Source organism: Geospiza fortis, unplaced genomic scaffold, assembly GCF_000277835.1.
Source record: "Geospiza fortis unplaced genomic scaffold, GeoFor_1.0 scaffold121, whole genome shotgun sequence".
NCBI lineage: Eukaryota > Metazoa > Chordata > Aves > Passeriformes > Thraupidae > Geospiza > Geospiza fortis.
Genome location: NW_005054346.1, coordinates 214682 through 236449, shown reverse-complemented (window position 1 = coordinate 236449; position 21768 = coordinate 214682). Strand labels below are relative to the sequence as shown.

Sequence of the window (21768 nt, the reverse complement as noted above, 5' to 3'; positions counted from 1 at the left end):
CCTGCCTGTGCCGGCACTTCGCGGAGCAGAGCGGGGCGGAGTTCTGGCGGTGGAGGGACGTTGCGCAAGGTGAGAGGCGGCGACGGTTCGGGCTCTTCACAGCCGCTCCCGGGACAGCGAGTCCTGAGGGGCCGCAGGGGCAGCGCCCTCCTGCACGCCGGGGCGCTAAAACACTCATTGCCCATCGACCACCGTGGTCAGCAGCGCTGGGGGTGGTGCTCAGCTCTATCGGGAGCATCAGGAGATCCCCGGGCTACCGGGGAGCCTGTGGAGGGCTGGGGGGGGTATCGGTAGCACTCGCACACGGCAGCAATACAGCAGTGCTAGAAATGTTTCAGAGAATTTGTCTGGCAGCCAGAGATGGTGACTGGGTTTTGTATGGAAAAACATATACTTAAAATGGGGAATAAACTTTAGCATGAGAGTGGTTGACAACTAGAAGTTAATATCTAAGTCTCAGATAAATTTGATGGATTTGTGATGTTTTCTTCAGTAAGAAGCAGTGTTCCTGAGGATACCTGAGGTTAGAGCTTTGGGGGATATTTTGTCTGTGTATATGTTCTTGACTCAGGTGAACTTAGCAGTATGACTTGTTTAAACTTGTGCAAAGAATGGGATACAATGGCATGCAGAATGATTACTAAGTAGCTTGATATGGGATATGGTAAGAAATCTAATGATAACTTACTAAAGTACTTTGAATGGGTGGCTGCTAGATTAAATTATTTATGTTGCTTCTCGATGTGTGGACTTTGGACTGCAACTCAGCAGGAGAATTGTACTGAGGTTTTGTGCAGGTGAGAAGCAGAGACAATGCAATGCAAAAGCAGAGTGAAAATATCTCCTGGGAAGACTGAGTGTGTTAGTAGAAACTATTAATTAAGTTGTACAGGATTCAATGTCATGTGGAAATAACAAATAATAGCAAATTTTGAACTTGTTCCTACTCTGTTCAGCAACAGAGGAAAGAGTTTGGTGCTCCAAGATTATTAAGTCAATATTGTAAAAGTCTTTGGGAAAAGCTTAGCACAGTCATAAGATTGTAATAGAAAAGTAGGTGTGTTTTTTCTTAGAAACACAGAATTGTTACTCTTGCATGTGACAAAGGGAGATCCTACAGAAATAATGATTGACTGTCAACAAGAAAGTCAATTCCAACTGAAGCAAGTGCAGAAAGGTAGGAAGGCAGTGGTTCCAGATGATACCCAGCAGCTCCTTTGAACCCCAACTATTCTCTGTGATTCAATTTTCATTTTGAATGGTTCTGTATTATGCTGTGAAGTTGAATTACTATATCCAGCACATTAGCATAAGAAATTCACAGTAACCTGAATGAGAGGAAAAAGCTTATGATAGCTCCTATTTTAAAATATGTAATAATCCTTGTGACCTTCCAGCCTTGCAAGGAGGATTTTCCTTGTAAATTTGCATTTCTGAGTAAGCTTTCCATGTAGCTTTTACTGCTTTATTTCTGTAAGTTGCTATAGCAACATGCTGTACCAGTCTATCTGTGGCTCATGATTTGTGGGCATTTCCTGGAAGTGTTCTTTGGAGCAGACAGCTGTCTTTTGTAGTACCCTGCTTACCAAAAGAAAACCCCTACATTTAATACTGTGGTCTTTGAATTGGATGAATATAAGCCTGCGCTTAATTCTGCTGTTTCTTCAGGAAAGGATATATTCTTCTGGTCATGCTCTTAAATATTATTTCAGTTGTTTTAGCAAGGAAGAATACTAATTAAGTGGGCCTCATTGGTTTCTTAAGGAAGTAGAAGTTTAGTGAAATCTGATAACACAGTGTCTAGTATATATCTAGCCACACTGTGGCAGTGCTGGAGCAAAACTGTCTTAACTTTTCTCTTCTTTTCCAGCTCTTATTAGTGGCCTCTCCCAGATACCTCCACATCAGAAGAAAACAGTATATCTCTGCCAGCTTTTGATAAGAATTGCACAAGGAAAAAGCCTTGGTAAATACTCAGGTTCTTTTTTTCAAGTGTTTAAAAATAGTTGCATGAACTTCTACAGAGGTACATTAGATATGCTTTCACATAGCCTTTACTATGCATATATGTATTTTTTATATAGCTATATATAAATAAATTGAATAAGTTTCACATTTTGGACTATCTTTATTACACATGTGACTGAGCTGTCTGCAGCACTGTGTTACTCTGTGCGGACTGACTTAGCTGCATGGAGTTTGAATGACCATATACTTCTTAAATTACCAGAGTTTTTTTGTCAGAGTAGTATCAACAACAGAAAAACACTGGAAAGACCTGACTAGCTCTTAGTGAGCAATACATACAAGTTTAAAACTCAGGATATGTGTTCTTTTCTGCACATTTAACTCTAGAGATTAAAGTAGGACAGACAGCAGGAATGAGAAGCTGAGGAAAAGGATGACTGCCCATGTTTCCTATAGAAGACTGTAAGACTCTCAGCTGGCGGCAAGTCCTTGGGGCTCTTACTACATCTTCTGTTTGGGTGCATTTGCAACTTGTTGGTTTAGCCAAAATGATTTTGTTTGAGTTTCTGGAAGACTAGCTTCTTTTTTTTTTCACTGTTTGATAAAACTCTTTGGAATTTAAAGACTTCAGAAGCAGTCTTGAAAGCATGAGCATGGAAGAAAAAAGTGTATTCTAGCCTAGCAATGCCACAAAGTCTTGTTTTTATACAATTAAATTTCCTATGTTGCTTATCAGGTATTATGGCATCCTGATTTAGTTTCGCTTGGGAATCAAATTCTAATATCTGAAATAGTTCATAAAATTTTTAAAAAAAATATACAAATGATGAAATTTTTGTCCTAATGCTCTAAATTATATTATTGTATATAACACTTGAGAATATTACTTCACTGTGTGTTTTATCAGTAGAGAATGATCTGTATGCTGAGGAAGATTGCATGTGTGTAGTAGGTATTACATCAGGTGTAGCTGCACAATGTACATGGAAAGCTAATATATGGTTGCTTCCCTGTTTTTGTAGTTATTAAAATATTTGATCTGCTCTGATCACACAGGGTAGACTCTTTCAGCTCTCAAAGAGCTAAACACTTTGGTTTTACACTATTAAAATAAACAATATGAAGTGTCATGTTACTTGACGCAATAGTTAAACACGTTTTTATGTGTATATATGCACATAATACTGTTTGAAATTTCACTGTTTGACATTATTGTGGATATAAAATAATTTTTCTCTTCAGTATTGTGTAAATTGCTTACCTCCTGTCTGAAAAATACTTAATGAAAGGAATGAGTTATTAAGAGAGATTCTGCTGATACCATAAAATGAAGGCATAAGTGAGGCTGTAGTTCAGTGAGCATATTGAATTAAGCTGGCAGTGCCATGGGAAAGAAGCACTTGCGCACCTGCCAGCTCCTCCTGCATCTGTTACATTGGCACACTCACTTGTGCAGATGTGCAGTGACCAGAGTGGGAAACTGCTTGAGAGTGTTAAGGGGATGAGTATTTGGCTAGACTAGATTTCTGCCAGAACTAGTCACTGATCCTTTGCTGGGAGTTTGCACAAACCTTGGTGTTGGCACAGCAATACACTGGCATGGGGAGTTGCTTCTGCTTTTTAAGTGACACTCCTGTGTAGACCAGTTTGTTTCCCTCTTGGTTTAAGCACTTCAATTACAGCAGAAAGTTAAGACATGGAAATAGTGATAGACACAGGAAGAAAATGAAAAAACTACTTAGCATGGTGATTATATTACAAAATTAATAGTATCAATATCAAATGTTGTGAAATCTCATGCTAAGTTTAATGTGTTATTAATGCCAGACCAAATACCTCATTGCAAGTGGCATTTTAAGTGAACAATAATTAGCTGACATAATAGCCCCTGAAAATGCAGCAGTAGTATTAGTAGCAAGGGTAGGAAGAACCAGCCTCTGAAAAGAAGACAGTTGCTTCAGGTTTCTTAAACACACCTGAAATTTGAGGAAAAAGGAATTGAAATTGTAGAATACATATTACTTTCCTGCATACTGTATTCTATTACTTTCCTGCATCTGTAATCTATTTAACTCTATCCTTTAATTTTCATAAGTACTTTGGTTTTTTCCCCCCTCTAAGGGTTACAGTTTGAAAATGATCAAAGAATTTCACCTTTGGAATCTGCTCTATCTTTCTGGACTTTACTTGAAAGGGAAGAAATTAAACTGGAAAAACTTCATGAAGAAATTCGTCGCTTGATTCAAATTCAGGTCTGTATGACTTACTCTTAATGCTTCAGGATGCTACCTGCTCATTGGGAATAAGTGGCTGGAAATCTGCCTGGCAGGAAAGGACCTGGGGGTGCTGGTCAACAGCAGCTAAACAAGAGCCAGCATGTGGCCAGGTGACCAAGAAGGCCAATGGCATCCTGGCTTGTATCCAGAACAGTGTGGCCATCAGTACTAGGGCAGTGATTGTCCCCTGTGCTCAGCACTGGTGAGCCACACCTCAAATCCTGTGTTCAGTTCTGGGCCCCTCAGGACAAGAAAGACTTTGAGGTGCTGGAGAGTGGGCAGAGAAGGGCAAAGGAGCTGGTGAAGGGTCTGGAGCACAAATGTCACTAGGAGCAGCTGAGGGAGCTGGGAGTGTTTAGCCTGGAGAAAAGGAGGCTTGGGGTGGCCTTGTCATTGTCTACAACTGCCTGAAAAGAGACTGTAGCCATGTGGGAGCTGGTCTCCCAGGTGACTAGAGTGACAGGATGAGAGGAAATGGCCTCAAGTTGTGCCAGGGGAGATTTAGATTGGCTATAAGGAAAAACTTTCACATAAAGGGTTGCACAACATTGGAACAGACAGCCCAGGGAACTGCTGGAGACACTATCCTTGGAAGTGTTTGAAAAAAACACGTGGATATGGCACTTGAGGATATGGTTTAATGGTGAACATGGTGGTGTGTGCTAGGTTGATGGTTGGACTTGATGACCTTAAAGGTCTTTTCCAGCCTTAAAAATTCTATCTTACTAAAACAGAGCCCTTTTTACAAAAATCTTGGGCCATTAGCAGACCGAACTGAATTTTCAGTTTTAGTACATAGTGAATAGATCTGTACAGGGGACCTTTTTCTATCTTATATGGCTCCTGTTTGTACCGGTTAAAATTTGTTTCAAAAGCTGCCAATCTGAAAATAAATTTCAAAACTCATTTCAGAACTAACTGTTAGGAGTAGATGTGTGTCAGTAACCCTTAAATATATAATCATCTGAATTTTTTGAGTCTTAGAAAATTGTAGAATTGTGAATTCTCTTGCTTTTTCTGAATCTCAGGTGGAAAGTATTTCATCATATCTTTTAATTATATTTCTTGTAGATTGTAGCAGTCCATATGGAAAACAGATACTTCAAGGAAGCTGCTGAAGTTCTTGAAAGGCTATTCACAGACTCTGAATCAGATAAGGTAGTAACTTGTTTAAATTGCATTAAAAGCTCTTGACTTTCAGAGGAGAAAAAGGGGAGTTGGTTTGCAAAGCTAGCAAATCCTACCTGCATAACTTCAATCTCATTATTGTCTGTGCAGTCACTTTCATACCTATGTCACTTTAAAATACAAAAGGAAATTTGTGGCCAGGAGATCGATAGCCATACTGGATGATTTTTGTGGGACTAAAATGCTTTTAGCAGCAGTTGTCCTTCATCCCCTCTTCCACTTCATATGAGGAGTGAGATGGCACTACAAATTCTGGGAGTTTGATAGTGCTGACTACTAACAGCCAATTTGCTGATTTCTATTGTAGGGGACTGACTCTGTTTGTCACCTTTGATTAGTGTTCTATGTACCAAAGCATCCCAGGGAAGGAAAACTCATTAGCTTCAGACTGAATGCTATTATGCCTCTGACTGGAAAAGACAACATATATGTTAGGCCACCTCCTGGTTTGAAGTTGACTGCATCATTCAGAAAGTTGTAAGTTTGAGTGAATAACTCTCTAATATAATAGTTAGTGCACACACTTGAGTTTGCTGGAGTAGAGAAAAGAGCAACAGAAGAACTGTAGGTGAAGAGAAGTTAAAAGTGCTTCCTATATCTTCGAGTGGTATATTAGGACACATGTTCTATGTAAGTAGTAGCCTGTGTATAACTTACTCTTCAGGTACACTTCCATTCAGAGGATTTGGATGTTTGGAAAGTGTAGATTGTGGTAATAATACTCAAATTCATATATAAAAATGTAACCTACACACAGAAGATAATTCTCTGGCTATATTGGCTTCTGTAAAATTCACAGGGATTGGTAGACAAGATGTGAATTTCTAATTATCAGTATTGATGTGTCCTTAATGCTGCTGTACTAAGTTATCCTTCTGCTGAACACTGTACACCTGATTCAATGGCAGTCTTTTTGAGACAGCAAGCGAGAAGAGAGAACTGAGTAATAAGTGGCTTTTTCTGGGTGTTTTTCCTCCACTGACAACCCTGCTTTCAGTGTTATTCATAAAGGAAATGAAAATGTAAATCTCTGGTCAGTTACACTTTACCATTTACTGAGCACTTAAGGTAAATACCTGGCATTATGTCCAGTTGACTCTAGAACCGTTTCAAACTGCAGCATGAGCTGTATAGGGATATTCAGGAAACTGTATAATCATCATGTTGAGCTTTCTGTATTTCCTGTATTTCCTGTTTAGATACCAAGTTTGCTGCAGGATTTGTGTTGTATAAAGCTGTGCTTTTCTTAGCCTTTAAGGGTGAAGCTGGCAACCGTAATTAAAACCAAGGATCCATATGTTCCTCTTCTCCAAAGCTTCAGTTACAGTCTTTTGATAAGTAAAATCAAGTCTTACATTGAACTTTTCATGAAAGAAAATGAAACTAACTTCTTAATACAGGTATGTTGAAAGTATTTTAAAAACTTTTGAAAAAATGTACCTGATACAATTACAAAAATTTCTCCTTCCAAGGGAGTTGTTTAGGCAATATTCAGTTATGTATTAGATGAAAAGGAAACTTTGCCTTCCTTTGGATTGTCTTATTTTCAACCTTTTTGTTTTAATTAATATGTCTTGGAGAAAGTTAGTAGGAAAGAGACTCCTCTTAAATATCTTCTATGAATGTTTTTCCCACAACTTTTTGATTAGAAAAATAGTTAGGACAATAGTGTAATTAAAACAAGATCTGTTTAAGAGATGCAGTTCTGATATGGGACTCCTTTAAAAATGTAGCTTTATATTTAATGCTTATTTTATTTAAGCCTACATGGCTTCCCAAACTAAAAATAAAAAATCAAGACCTGTTAATTTGGATAAAAGCTTTAGGAATGTCAGGGGAGTTAGGAGATAGAAAACTATTATTGCTGTTTTCCTGTAAATACAAATGTTCCTTACAAACAGTCTCGCTCAAAAGTGATTTAAAATTGGCAAGAACAACATTCCTTCTTCAGTTCATCTTCAGGAGGATTGTAAAGAATTTCTCTTATGTTTACTTCGCATAAAAGAATACTGAATTATTCAATTACAAAAGCACAGACGTCTAAAGGTAATAAGAAGCAAATTTTAAATAAACAATCCTGAAGTTCCTCTGTGTTTTTCATTTTCTTACCAGAGAGACTGGACAACTTATTACATACACTCAAAGTATAATACAAGGAATACTTTTTAATGGTTTCACTTGAATGTCAGTTTTCAAGTTTATTTTTCAAGGCTCTTTCTTTGAGTCTAAGAGGAAGTGGAGGCTTGGAGGTGTCAGAGAAGGCCCAGAATTCCATACTAATATGCCTAAGTCCCTCACTGCCTGCATCCCCACTGCCTGCTCATTTGTCCTACTGTCTGCACTCACATTGCAAATCTTACTTTGAACAGAGTTATTCTGGCACATGGAGGAGACAACTTTGTGAGGAATTCCCACTTCTGTGCAGCACACAGGTCTCCCAGCAGTGCACCCTGTCTTCTCTGCAGAAGAACATTCTAGCTTTAATTGCTAATTTTCTTCTAATGCCAGATGTAGAGGTACAATCATAGAATAGTTTGGATTGAAAGGAATCTTTAAAGGTAGTTTAGTCTAACCCACAATAAGCAAGCCTGCAATAAGCAGGGACATCTTTAATTAGGTCAGGTTGTTTAGCGCCCCATTCAACCTGGCCTAGAAGGTTTTCAGGGATCAGACATCAACCACCTTGCTGGGGCAGCATGTTCCATGTTTTGCTGCTCTCATCATAAACAAAACAACATTCTTCCTTATATCTGGTGCAAATCTACCCTCTTTTAGTTTAAAACTATTAACTCTTGTCCTGCCTCTACAGGCCCTGGTAAGAAGTTTGTCCCATCTTTATTCACTGTAGGAGGCCCCTTTTAGGTACTCTATAAGGAGTAATGAATTACTACTTCCCTCTCTTGGCAATGGAGGAAGAATAATCTTAGTTTGTGGCTAGAAGTTTGAGCAGGATGTTAGAAATATTTTTGCCAGTGCAAAAAAGGTTCTATTACAAGCCTCAGGTCTGCTTAGACATGTCTTTTGAACATGTTACATGTATGCTTTGTGCTGCCATGTGCTACAGAACTAGATAAACTTGACACCTGTCAATTTTAGTTTCTAATCTAGTTATAAAAAACAGACTTTGGAGTACTTTGATAGTATTTGCAGTCTTAGTTAAATTCTGTAATTTGCTTAACACATTCTTAAGTTCACTCATTATGCAACTATTTGTTGTATTTCTTTGTGTCCATATAAAAATCAGTTGCAGCTATGACTAAAATTTCTCCAAGTTATTAGTTGATAAAGATCTTTATGGATTTCAATTTAACATGTTAAAGTTGTTTTGAAACTACTTACTTTAATGGTAATACCTCTGAAATGTTTGTCAAATAAGCACTGCTAGTTCTAATAAAAAGTATGCATGTTAATCTTAGCGCAAATTCCTATCTAGGTACTGCCTGGCTTTAATTTTAAGGTATCAATTGCATTTCTCATAGGAAGCCACAAAACATGTGGTGTCTAAAGGGTTGGGAGCAACAGCATCGCTGAACAGACCTGTGGAAGTCAATGAAAATGGCAAAAGTCATTTGGAAACAAAACAAAGGTTTGTATTAAATATTACACTGCTAAGGGGTGTACTTGGACAGTAACATGAAACTTGTAGATCAAAAAGTAGGTAAAAAGAGGGGGCACTAAATTCCGAATTGCTGTCCAATAGAAAATTAGTTACAAGCACATTCCCTATTTTCTTTAAATTTGTGTTCTTCTGTGGTTGTTACTTTTGGCATTTACATGAAAAAGCTTGTCATTAAGTTTAATTATTTGTGAGGTTGCACAATTTGCAGTTGAAACAGCTGTCAGTCTATAATGATATAGGCACAAGAAAGACTTTGCTTTTTTAATGCTTGATTGAACTCCTTTTAGTTCTAATTTCAGGCTCTAGGTCATCTCAAGAAGAAAAAGAATTAGGAAATTGAATCAGTCTTACATTTTTTTACAGCTGACCCCTTAATGATACTAGTGTGAAGGAAAATAGTTACGTTGCTTCATGATTCTGACAGTGCAAACCTTCATAACAATTACATGATTATTTTGGAAAATGTTAATATTCTAGATTTATCACCACTTGTTCAGGGAGAATAAGTTGCTGGCTTTAGCTGGGATAGAGTCTGTATTTCTTCATTTTTGTACTTGGAATACTTGGCATCATTTAGTTAAGAAAATGCTGACACAAACGCTATAGAGGAAGACAAGTCATAAGATATATTTTTAATTTGTTTTTTTAGAAGGGTAGCTCCTGACACATCTGAGAGATATGATGAAAGACTAGTTCAAAAATACCTATGGAAATAATTCCTAAAGAAAAAATAGAAGCGCAAAATGCCTCTTCAACTTAAATGTCTTGGGAACAGGCTACCCAAGGAAGTGGTCACATTACCAAACCTGAGAGAGTTCAAGAAGCATTTGCACAGTGGTCTCAGACACATGGTGTGACTCCTAGGGATGTCTGTGCAGGGCTAAAAGCTGAACTCAGTGATCCTTGTGGATCCCTTCCAACTCAGCAGATTGTGTATTTCTCCTCCAGCTATAGGGAGGCAAGGTTAAGAGGGTGAATGCATTGATGCAGTAGTGATTGTATGCCACTGCTTCTGTATAGAAGTCTTAGGATTTTCTTTCATTTAAATATTGTTGAATCATATAAATGGCAAGTTGCTGCCTAGGAAATAATTTTTTTTGCCCTTTCTTTTTAAGATTGGGGAAAGAGAAACAGTATATCACAAGTCAGTCATCTGGAGTCATAAAAAAACCCATAGCAAGGTAAAAAATTTTGTGTTATTGCTCTGATCACAGACTTTTCATCAAGTACTTTGTATTTTTACTTCATATCTGTGTTCTTTGCAGGAGACGTTCAGGACAGAAGCCCAAAGAGAGCAGAGTTCTTCAGAGTGAGTATTAGTTTATTTTTACACTTTCAAACACTTAATCCAATCACATTGGATAGCACTTAGAAATAATGCAGAAATTGTTGTGATGGATAAAAACACTCCAAGTTGTTTATGGTTTCTGCACAAATGCAGATTTGGTGGTTGCCATATTTAGGAAGCTGTGAAGTGGCTTAAGGTTCTCTAGCAATTAATTGTGCAAAATCATTGACTATTTTCTGCTTTGCTTGGTTGGTTTAAGGACTTACGGTATTCTGTGCTAAAAAAGCTGACAGAGGAGTAATGAAATTCATTTCTTTCTGAATTCTGTGCTAGATAATTTGATTGGGAAGGAACTAAAGAAGTTAGCTGATTGGAAAAACATATTACACTGGAAAATGTACTAAGTCAGGATCTTTGTGTGATTTCCTGGTATTACTTCTTGAAAACCTAACAACACAGATAATACAATAGTTATAAGTAAGACCATTAGCACCCTCTTACCACAGCAAGATGATGTTATAATTCCTGCACGTGGCCTTGTTGTATATGGAAGGACAAACTCTTAAGATGCCTTGAATGCTTGCCACAGTTAAAACCTGATATGTCTACTTGGAAATGATGGAATTTGTTATACAAACTGATTGGTTGTTATTTCCCATTTTATGTAAAATGAGAGTAGTGCATATAGTAAAAATGTTTTTATCAAAATTAAATGTTTTGTTATTATGTACCAATTTTTACCTAATAGTTTAAAATATAATTCTGTGAGCTCTATTGTATAGAAATTAGGGTGGGTTTTTTGAATAGCCTATTTTTTGAAGCCCTTGGACTATGGCAAGTCCAAGGGCAAATGTGTATTCATTTATAAAAGTGTACTTATATGTAAAGAGACACTGAAATTTTCCCAATCTGTCAAAGCATATCAAAATAGTGTACATTCTTGTCAGGTCTAAATGGTAAAATGCAAAACTTCTGCCTTCATGTTGACTCCTCTTTGTTTTGGATTTATATTAACTGTCTTCTAGGTCTTAACAGCATGCAAAATGTGGGACAAAATGAAGTTTCTTTGGCATATAGCCGAAAAAGACAGGTTTGTGCCTATTCTCTCTTTTAAATGGAGATGAAATGAATCTGCAGATTTTTTTTCTCAGCTTTAATCTAATTTTTAAATCTAGTGCTTAGATTTAAGATTCTGTAGATTACTCAAGTGTTACAGTTCCTGAAATTGTTACAGTCCCTTTCTTTTAAAGACAGGAAATATAACATATTTTTACTGTCTCAAATATTGCTGTTGCTAATGCTTCCCAAGGTTTTTATTTGTTGAAATACACCGTTACCAAAGCTTAGTGTGAAATAAAAAATTCTTTCCACAGTTTGGATTAAAGAATTCAGGATGTCATTTGCTTTGAGAATTTTGGGTAATTATCAGAGGCAACTCATTTTCCAGCTTAGAAGGTTAAAGATTTAGCAATTTTATAATTCAATACTTTTTTATGTGATGCAAAAACATATTTACTTGGAAAACTACTCTAGTTTTTATAAACCAAATGGTAGGGTCTTCTTATAATGCTACATTTCAAATGGTCCTTTGTGCACTCTTCATGGGTAAGCCTACTTCATTGAATTACATTAAAATAACCCTCCTGTGTTCACTAATGCTAGAGTTTCCATTGGTGGGATGTGCAGAAGTGTATGCCTTAATAGAATGCAATTTGAAGTTGATTTGATGTTGGGGTCTTTCAAGCTAATTTTTGATTATACCCAATTTTCCTTCATGAGCCTTCAGCATTTTATCATGATAACTGAAGAAATTAACATTGAATACATGTATTGCCATTGTTGGATTCCTCTTCATAATATCTCTTAGGAAGCAATGTGGAGTCTTTCTGTTTAGATTATAGTACAAGTTATATATCAAGTTATATACAAGTTATCATATATCCATTTTGATGCGAGCTGTTTAATTTTTCTGGTGTTCACTTTTTCATATAACAGGGAAGACCAAATCTGTTTTGTTTTTTCTGGAGGAGAGTTGTACTTCCTCCTATTTCTTTAAGCATTCTTAGTGAAGTTGATGTACTGTTAAATCTTCAGTTACATGCTGTCCTCAAATGGGTTGAAGTCCTAATGAGACCTCATTCTTGAAGTTTAAGCCCCTATAAAGAGATTTTCACTTTTGCACAAATCTCAGGAATAGTTAGATCACTGACAATCTCTTTAAAATCTGCAGATAAAACCAGTGCCCTTAAAAAAAAAAAAGCATCACTTACTGGGTTTGCATTTTGCCTTTAAAGACAAAATTACTTTATTCCCGCATATATTTGGATAGGTACTTTGTTAGCCAATTGCTGGTAAGCATGAGCACTTCCATCAAGCTTGTTTTCAACATCAAGAATTAAACTGTTTGGACCACAATGACACAGAGCTAATGAAAGCTTTGTAGTCACATATTTTTGTGCTGAGCTAGTCTGTTACGGGGTCACCTACAAGCACTATGTCTAGGTCTAGGGCTTACACACACATCTTGTTAGAAAAAAATAGGAGTTGTTTGCTTAATTATGTTGTTATAGTTCAACCTTAATTGAAATATAAAGACTAAATTTGTAGAGAACTGCATCTGACAGGGGCATTGAAAATTTTAAAAGAACTTAAATGAAACTTAAGATTCAGAACTGTGTTTCTTTCGACATTTAGAAAAGTTGTAGGCATCTGCTCCCTCTGTTATATTTATGCCTTACTCCCTACCACTGAAACCTCATAAGTGTTTTATAGAAAGCAATGATAATTGGCCTTTTAAACAATAAATCTGCTCCTCTGCCTAATCATTTGGGTTATAAAATTGTCCACATGCATGAAAGAATGCAATGAATGTCAGAGCTGTTGACTTCTAGAACTTCCTTTTCCATGTAGTCCCTCATTCAATGTTGGCATTGTTTGCTCTTGTTTTGTAAATGGCATTTCATTGCAATGGTTCAGTGCCCATTTTCAGCCTTTCATTGCAGTGTTTTCAGTTACTGCATAGAACAATCTGCAGTGCTATTGAAAGGACACATACTTTATTTTCTCATTCCTAAATTAGGGGATGCAAGTGTCACAGAATTTAGAGAACTGTTTGTACTCAATTTTATATCCAGTAATTATATGGCAAGTCCTTTGAGTTGTCTAAAATCTGGATGATACTTCATTTAAATTAGCAATGTATCTGAAAATCTGAGTGTTCAGAATTTTGTCAGACTTGTATGGAAAAAAAAATCATATATTTAAAGCTGAAGGAGAAAAAGCTCTGACTCAGTGCAGAGTCCCCTAATGCATAAAGGAAGGCAGGTTACTAGAGCAGAACTGACTCAAAGGAATAACAAGATCTTCAGATTTGTGAGGGAATGTCTTCACATTCTGCCTGGCAAACTCAAGCTCGCTCTGCTGGTGTTCAGAGCTGGCCCGATGTCACATTGTTGCTGTGGACCAGGCACTGTGCTGACGTGAGCTCAAGCGTAGTGCTGCATTATGTCCAGGCTTTCAACCACTCTCTTAACAGTGCAAAGCTGGACTCTACATAAGTTCTGTCCCAAGAGGGGACAGAGAGCTTGTCAGTGAGTGGGGCAGGGGACAAGTTATTGCTGTTCTGTTCCTCAGTGAAAAGAGTCAGTCCCTGATTTACCTGTAAAGCAGGCCCTCATTTATACAATAAATGGAAGAAATTTATTTTTTTAAAAAAGCTCAATGTGAGCAATTAAAAATCAAGACAAGCTAAAAACAACCCTTTTAACAGCAAATGTAATTAATCATTGCAAGTAACAAGGGTTGTGATTGTCTCTTTTGATGAAAGTATTTGAATTATCTGGTGCTGTAGGTCAAGCATAACTGCGTTACTTGAATAAAGATTTTATTTAGTAAAGTTTTCTGGCATGCTCTGAAATGAGATGAACTACATTATTCCAATGGAATCTCTGGCCTTTTAATAATAGTAGAAAAAAAAGCTATTCACTGCTAATGTTGCGAAAGATCTGTGGAACAGGAAGAATTAGAAAAAGGAAGTATTTTTGATAAAGGGTAAACTACTTTAGAGAAGTTTTAGGTTCCTAACTGTTTAGAAATACAGTTGAACTACTATTACTTGTAATTCTTTCACTGCTTAGTGAGGTTTGTCAGTGATCAGAGTTTACTGAAAAGGCCCTGACTTGCATTAAGCTGGAATAAATCCAGCTTTGAGATTTGAAGTTTGGTCTTTATACACCTCAGTTTGCACTTTGTGTAGATGCCACATTTTCCTCTTTTGGAGAAAAAACAGGATACAGTTTTGATCTGTTACAGTTTTGAGGCTGAATGTTATCTAAGTTCCTTCCCACTCAGAGACTCCCCCTTGTCTTTCATGTCTGAGCCCTGCTGGAATTTTTAGAAGTTTAAATTAACAGAAGGGTGGAACCATGCAGAATAGCACTTAAAATTGCCACCTGGCCAGAGACTGTACTGATGATGCTTACAAGAGCAGAATCTTTTAAAGATCCCAAAAGGGTTCCGTGTCATTAAGAAATAAATTTATTTTTTCCTCCTACTTCCATGGATGTGGGTTCTTGTGCCACTGACAGTCATATTGGCTGGGTGTTCCTGCTGCTCATCCTCCCTTTGTGCACAAGCGGGAGGGTATGCATTTGTGTAATGGCAGCAGTCATAAGATTTACATTTCCATTGGGTACATTATTTTCAGAGTTAAGTGATGTTTGTTCCCCTGTAATTCACATTTCCTTGCACTTACCAGATCTACTAGCTGGCTTTAAGCTGAGGCTATTCCTTTGCACCTGCATTTCCCTTTGTGCCCAGTTCTGTACAATTTTGAAGGTTTCAGTTGTAAAGGTGAGCCATAACATGATTCTTTAATCTTCCCTTCTGCTCTATAGCCAACACCATTTATCCATTTGCTAGTTGGAAGTGATCTGTTACTTGTAGGAGGAGGTTTTATACATACTCTGGGAAACCAACCTTTCTTTTATCCCACCAAGCTATAAATTTTAGGCCGTCAGATTCATCCATTTACAATTCTTATGGCTCTTGTAATGTTCTATAAACATTTTTTCCTTCCAATCCTGTTACTCCAGTTAACCCAAGGCTTTATTAACACAGATTCCCTTTGGGAGCCCCCATAAAGGTCTACAGGTTCAGTTACAAATTTATCATTTATCTCTAGCTTCAAGATATGGTGCTCAAAAAACCCCCTCTGACATCTGTACTCTAACAACTAGAGAGCTGTTTGAAAACTTGCCTTTATATTTGCTACAAGCTCTCACATTAAGTCCTTTCTCTGTTCATATATCTGGTATTTTTCTTGCCCTAGAAATGGACTCCGAAAGAAGACTTGGAGCTGAAATCAGGAGTAAGGGAGTTTGGAGTGGGTAACTGGGCTAAAATTTTAGCCCATGGTAACTTCAACAACCGAACAAGTGTCATGCTGAAAGACCGGTGGAGAACATTGAGCAAGATCAAGCAAAGTTGATTTGGACTACAGGAACCAACTCTTCTTGACCTTTCCCTACATAAGGACCTACTCTAGCTTTTCAGAGTAACATCTTATTTTAGTCACAGAGTGTCCAGCAGTACTGCTGTCATAAAACATGAAACAGAATAGTAGTAGGTTTAAAACATTTGTGTAAGCTCACCTACTCTGGTAATGATGACTTAAATGTAAAGTCTGGCCTTTTTTGCTACATGCAATAACGGATAACCTAGATTCTGAAATGTGAAAAAGTTTGCAGTGATTTAAGAAATGTCTGTTATGTAAACAGGGGTATTAGATCTGACTGGTAACATCTTTAGTTTGATGGAGGCTAATAAAAAGTGAAGTGTTCTGTATTTTTAAAGGGCTATATCTCTTTTTAGATTGACCTTTTCATAATTTTACTTCCTGCCATATAACCCATTCTAATTTTTTTTGCTTCACTTTTACAGAAATGTCAAGTCTGACCTAAATTTCAGTTTTACCAAAAAGTATGTATGCATTAGTATTGCTAATTTTCTGATATGATGGTTTGTTGGGTTTTTTCTGCAGTTAAAAAGCGTAAATTCATATAATGTTGTATTTTTAAGTAACAAAGGGACTGGTTAGTTTTTTACATGGAAAGGAACCCTGTTATAGTAGCACTTAGCATTTCTTGGTTAGCTTGTGCCACCTACCTTGTCTTGATCAGTGCCTTCTTCCAGACCAGCAGGAAAGGGAAAGCCCAAAAACACATGGCCAAAGTGGGGCTCAGTAATGAGTCTACACTGTCAGTGACAGCAAAGATACACTTTAATGGAGGTCACTATCGAGGTCTCTGCTGGCCACTGCAACTCTCCTGCTCATGGGAGACTGGAACAGATGAATGATGGCACTAGCCTGTATCCCTGGATTCAGATCATTTGGAAGAGATTTCCACAATCTCAGAAAACTCATGCTTTCCAGTGTCATACTGGTGTGAATCTAGTGACCTGAACTAACGTGATACAGCATTCTTTTAAAAGCGAAAGCCCCTGAATTCAGATGTTTTCTGTACCTTTTTTTCTTGGCTAAGGTTTTTATTTTCCAAGAACCTTATAAGAACCAGCACCTGTCTGAATTGGTGCTTGTTAAAACCAAGCTCTCTGAGATAATTTTCCCCATTAAAAAGGAAAACATATAGTTATGAAATCTGAAGTGTTCAGAAAGCATTAAAATAATCTCTGCTTTCTGTTCTGGAAGCTTGCTTTCATTACAATAAAATAGTAAAATGCAGTTCAAAGGTTTGTTTCAAAACACACTCTTATTGTGGACAGAACCTCAAGCAGATCTCCTTCCTCATTCTTGCTGAGACTCTATGGCTTCTTCCAGGAAGTCTTTATGTTGCATGGAAGTCTTTTATGCTGCCTGTCTTAACAGGAAATTTTCCCCACCTGCATAGCAGTCTTGCCTGTGCTCAGATGTTGCAGGTTCTTATGTTAATCATTGTAGATGAGCATTTTTAACTAGTAATAACTAAGTTTTTTACTCTTAGCCAATTTTTTTAGTCTTTGTCACAAAGTCTTGTCTAAGTTCATCTGCCAGAAAAGTTACACTGTGTATTACTGACATGAAATTCTGAGGAGACCAATTCCTTAACAATGCTGACTAGGTCTATATCTTCATGAAAGCTGAACGTTAAAACTGCAGTGTAGAGGAAGAATACTTACACAATTATAGTGTAAAAAATTATCTAGATGATACTGGAGAGGAACAAAGTACCTAAACTGAAATCAGTTTTAGCTTTGAAAAACTTCATTTTTATTCACCCTTGCTCTTAAATGTTGACAGTAACTAGTCTGAGACTTGAAAATATTTGGCTGGCTCACTACTGAGTAGGAGCATTGCCTGGAGACAGGGCTATGGCCAGTAAATATGGAGAACTTAAGGAAAGCAACTACTATGGTTAGAAACATTAGCTCTTTAATTACAAAAGAGAAACATGGTAACATGCTTCTAGTGTTTTAATACAGAGATCAGTCTTCGCATTTTTTATTAAGGCAAAGAGAGTTTCTTGAAACGATTCTGCCAAAGTCCTGACTCATTTAAAATTTGTTAAGGCTCCAGAAAATGCAGCAGAAATATATAGGTTTCTTGGCATTGGTGTTAATTTTCTTAGTCTTTTTGTTGCAATTTTAAAGGCCTTTTAAACTTTTATGTAAAAATAAAACTATGCACCAGGGGACAGGAACAGTGGTCCAGCTGCCGGATCTTCTTCCAGGTTCCTTGGCAATGAGAGTTGCCAATTGCTTCCCAGTGTAAGATGTAATCTCTGAAATGAGAATAAATATAAAATTAGAGGAGTAAAGCTGTGTATTTAGTGTTACTGGATTGTGTTGTATAAAATGTCAGAAGATTTAATCACGTAAGACTTTATTAAACGCATCTAGCTCTTAAAATGCTTTCTGGAGTGAACATTATATTCCTAAGTGCAATATCCACGATGGTGGGTTGAGCAGCTGGTTGTACAGGTATTAAGTAGTATGCATATTAATAAATGTATGGATCAAATAAAAATCAGTTCTGAATAATAAATATCTACTTTCACAATTACTTTTCTAAAAACCAGGTATATATACTTGAGGGGAGCACCAATCCACCAGTGTTAAATCTGCAGTCAGATTTGGACTATGGCAGGAAATACCCTTTTTAAGTAAAAGTGCCCACAGCTGTAAAAAGTCTTCTTCCACTACACAAATTCCATCACTTCTTCACAATAGTGAATAAAGCATTAAACTCTTATATTGAAATGACTTTCCAATTTTATCTAGTTTTTAAAAGCAATTTCTGTGAGAAGCGAAAGGATAAAACCTTCTGAGCTCTACAAATGCTTTGAGCTGTTCCATTTCTTAGGTACAATAAGTGCATCTTTAAATGAGACCCTGAGAAGTCTGAACTCCTGTGCTGGGTTAGGTTTACCTGTGTGCGTTGTGGCCGTCCCCGGAGCAGCGCCGCGTGGCCGGGCTCATGGCCGGCGGCTGGCAGGCCACACACACGGTGTGTCCCTCGCGCAGGTACTGCATCCAGCGCGCGTGCGGACGTGTCTCCAAAGCACAGTGCTGGGAAAGGGATTCCGTCCTGAACTCCACACAGTATCTGCTCAGGAGGAAAAGCACCAAATTATGAGAGACCAAGCATGAGCTGAGTAGGCACTTTGAATGGACTTACATATCATACGGGTGGTGCAAGTTAGACATCATCGTTGCTAACAAATCTCCTTCTGACCCTAACCCAATCAGTGGATTCTTAAAAACATTATGCAAACTATTTCTCATTCTATGCCCCAGACCAGTGTTTTATGTAAAATCTCACTTTCTGGTAGTGTTCTGTATTCCTAAATTATTTTGAAAAACAGATCTCAGTAACCCATAATTTTTCTTCTATGCTGCTGAAAGAAAATGGAAAAGAGACTTTAAGAATATCAATGAGTTTTATTGTTCTAGGAAAAATAGCACAGGACAAAACATTATGGACATTACAGACCCAGTAATAGCCTAATTTAAACTTCAATACCATCTCTACTGGTAACTAAACATAATTTCTTACTGCTTGTGTCAAACAGTTTAAAAAAAAAGGTCTCTTGAGACCAATCCCATTCAGCCCACGTTGTTCAGAGACCTACATCTAATTTCTCAGACTTACACTTAGGATACATTCAGCTTTGTTTTAGCATTGTTTACTGCTGCCTTTCAAAAGCAGCTATCATCAGACCTGCCGTGATCCCAATGTCTAATTCAGGACAATTAGCAAGTAATAAACAATATCTAGAACATGCAAATAAACTGCAGGAGAGAAAACCAGTACAAGCTATAGCTTATTGTTTAATGATTGCAAATTTAATTACATTTTTCTCTGTGGACAGCTGTTTTCTACTGAATAAGATGACCCACATACATATGATAAATAGATTACCCTGCTGCTTCTTTGTCTGAAGGCCAGAGAGAAGACGCTGCTCGTCTTTTTCTTTCTTTACCGTATTCAGAGGTAGTTATGAAAGCAGGGACTGAGGAAAAAAACAGTTATGGTAAAACAGCAAGGCACAGCTGAGTCATATTTCAATTCCTGTAACAGTAGGTGAATGAATCAGGAGCTTCTGGATGGCGATGCTGGCTCACTTTATTGAAAAAGTGATAAAATGCTGGCAACACTGGACCTCAACCCCATTCCCTACAGCTAAGCTCTCTTTATTCAGAAAAAAAAATCTAATAATGCATGCCATCTAGCCAGTGAGGAAATAGGATGCACTGGAACCCCACAAGGAGTACCGTTTCCTGTTTCATACTGAATTTGTGTTCTAACTTCGCACAGAGATAATCTGATACTTAGACTCAGTTGACGGAATGCATACAGCTTAGTTGTTTGCTTAACAGAAATTAAGAAAAGCCAGAGTAGAAAAACAAATTATTGAATAAAAAGCAATATGACAGTAGAAAGTTCTAAACTACGATTTTGACCAGCTAACTGCAGATAGATGCTTGGTTTTTTGCTGTTCATTGAGACCAGTAAAATTTATGATGGCTGTGATGGACACAAAATACAGCAGAGAGATGAAATTGAGAATACCATGTTCGTGGCCGCAGTCCTCCCCCTGGTAAGTCAGGTATTCCAGGCAGCCAGCCTTCTCCTCCAGAGCTGGGCACGGTTCCCCACCGTTTTGAGGTTCCTGTTGTACATAGCGCCGACGGACCCGCAGCCCAGGATGACATTGTTCTGCACAGCCACTCCAATGACTCCACTCCCCCACAACACAGGGAATAGCTACAAAGCAGTATTAAAACATTATTAGTGGTCAGGACTTCTTTTTTATCCTAATTGCTCTCAAAAGCTTGAGATAATAAGACTATTTTGAGGGGCTTTTTGTTTGGTTTGGGTTTTTTTACTTTCTCTTTTCTAATTTTATTTTTATAGGTTTGAACACTCTTCCGGGATTTGGCATACTCAAATTGAAAGTTCAAACCTGCTTGCAATGCTTGGCTCTCTATTCCATCCCTTGTCCACAAAAAAACAGCCCCTCATCCAAACCTTTCACTACAGCCGTGGGGTTCTTCTGTACCCTCTTCTGAAGCACAAAGCATCAGCCTCAAAGGAGACTAGCTCATGGATTACCTACACCAGACTGGTCTGACCTTCCTTGGCAGCTCCTACACCACTAGATTCTGTTTAAAGGCTGGAACATTAAACAGCAGCATTCTTTATTCCCTTCAGATCAATTTCCAACTCCTTTTTCTTCAACACTGAACTGTGTCCACTGCCACAGCTTTGTTTCTCTGTTTTAACACAGGTCCTGCTCATTTCCAACTACAGAACAGCCAACTGGATATTTGAATTTCAGTTCTCATGGATCACAAACTTCCTCTGGACTTTGTCAAAAATTCTGGGGAAGGTACCATTATTTTTAAGGTAAACTTTGAATCATAAGAAAGTAGACTTCCCTGAGGCAGGGAAGAAAAGGTTTTGTGGTGTCACTCCCAGAATACAAAAACAGGTGATAGATACCTTATTCCTGAGTGAGAAGCTACACAACACAGAAGTCTTCACTTTATTTTTCCATTAAAACAATATGCAACTGTAAAGAACACACAGCCATTTTACATCTCCATGAAACTGCTTTCCTCAGCCTCATCTCCAGGAACACCAAGTCCCTGTTTTTGAAAACTGTATAACCTAAAAATTTTCCCTTTCCCTAGCAGTTAGAATGAATACTACAGCTTTTCAAAGCTTCACTGCAGGCTGAGCCCTGAGGGATTGGATTAAGATGATCTCTGGATGCTCACTGATGGAACAAACACAATCTCTCCATCTGGGAGCTTCAAATCTGCACAGAGGTGGCAGGAGGAGCCATGAAAGAGCAGATAAGAAAAAAGTCTCACACATGGGTATCCATCAAGTGGAAGAGTTCTCTGAGGATAAGCAATCATTTCCC

The 21768-nt window shown here is 37.7% G+C and overlaps 2 protein-coding genes across 2 annotated transcripts in view; one reads left to right on the top strand and one right to left on the bottom strand.

Moving 5' to 3' along the window:
- Nucleotides 1–2: 2 nt before the first annotated feature.
- TERF1 (telomeric repeat binding factor 1) lies at nt 3–18380 on the top strand (the record flags this gene model as incomplete). Its single annotated transcript, XM_031058624.1, has 10 exons — nt 3–69; nt 1871–1966; nt 4090–4220; nt 5316–5402; nt 6683–6832; nt 8912–9018; nt 10167–10232; nt 10317–10360; nt 11365–11429; nt 15669–18380. Coding segments are annotated over 10 exons (972 nt in total), but the record flags the coding sequence as incomplete, so codon positions are not given.
- SBSPON (somatomedin B and thrombospondin type 1 domain containing) overlaps nt 17983–21768 on the bottom strand; it is a 9402-nt gene continuing 5616 nt past the window's right edge. The window contains exons 3-6 of the mRNA XM_031058623.1: nt 20409–20603; nt 19758–19848; nt 18765–18941; nt 17983–18117 (exon numbers count right to left, since the gene is read on the bottom strand). Of these exons, the coding sequence (XP_030914483.1) occupies nt 18000–18117; nt 18765–18941; nt 19758–19848; nt 20409–20603 (581 nt within the window). The 3' untranslated portion in view covers nt 17983–17999. The remainder of the gene's footprint in view (nt 18118–18764; nt 18942–19757; nt 19849–20408; nt 20604–21768) is intronic.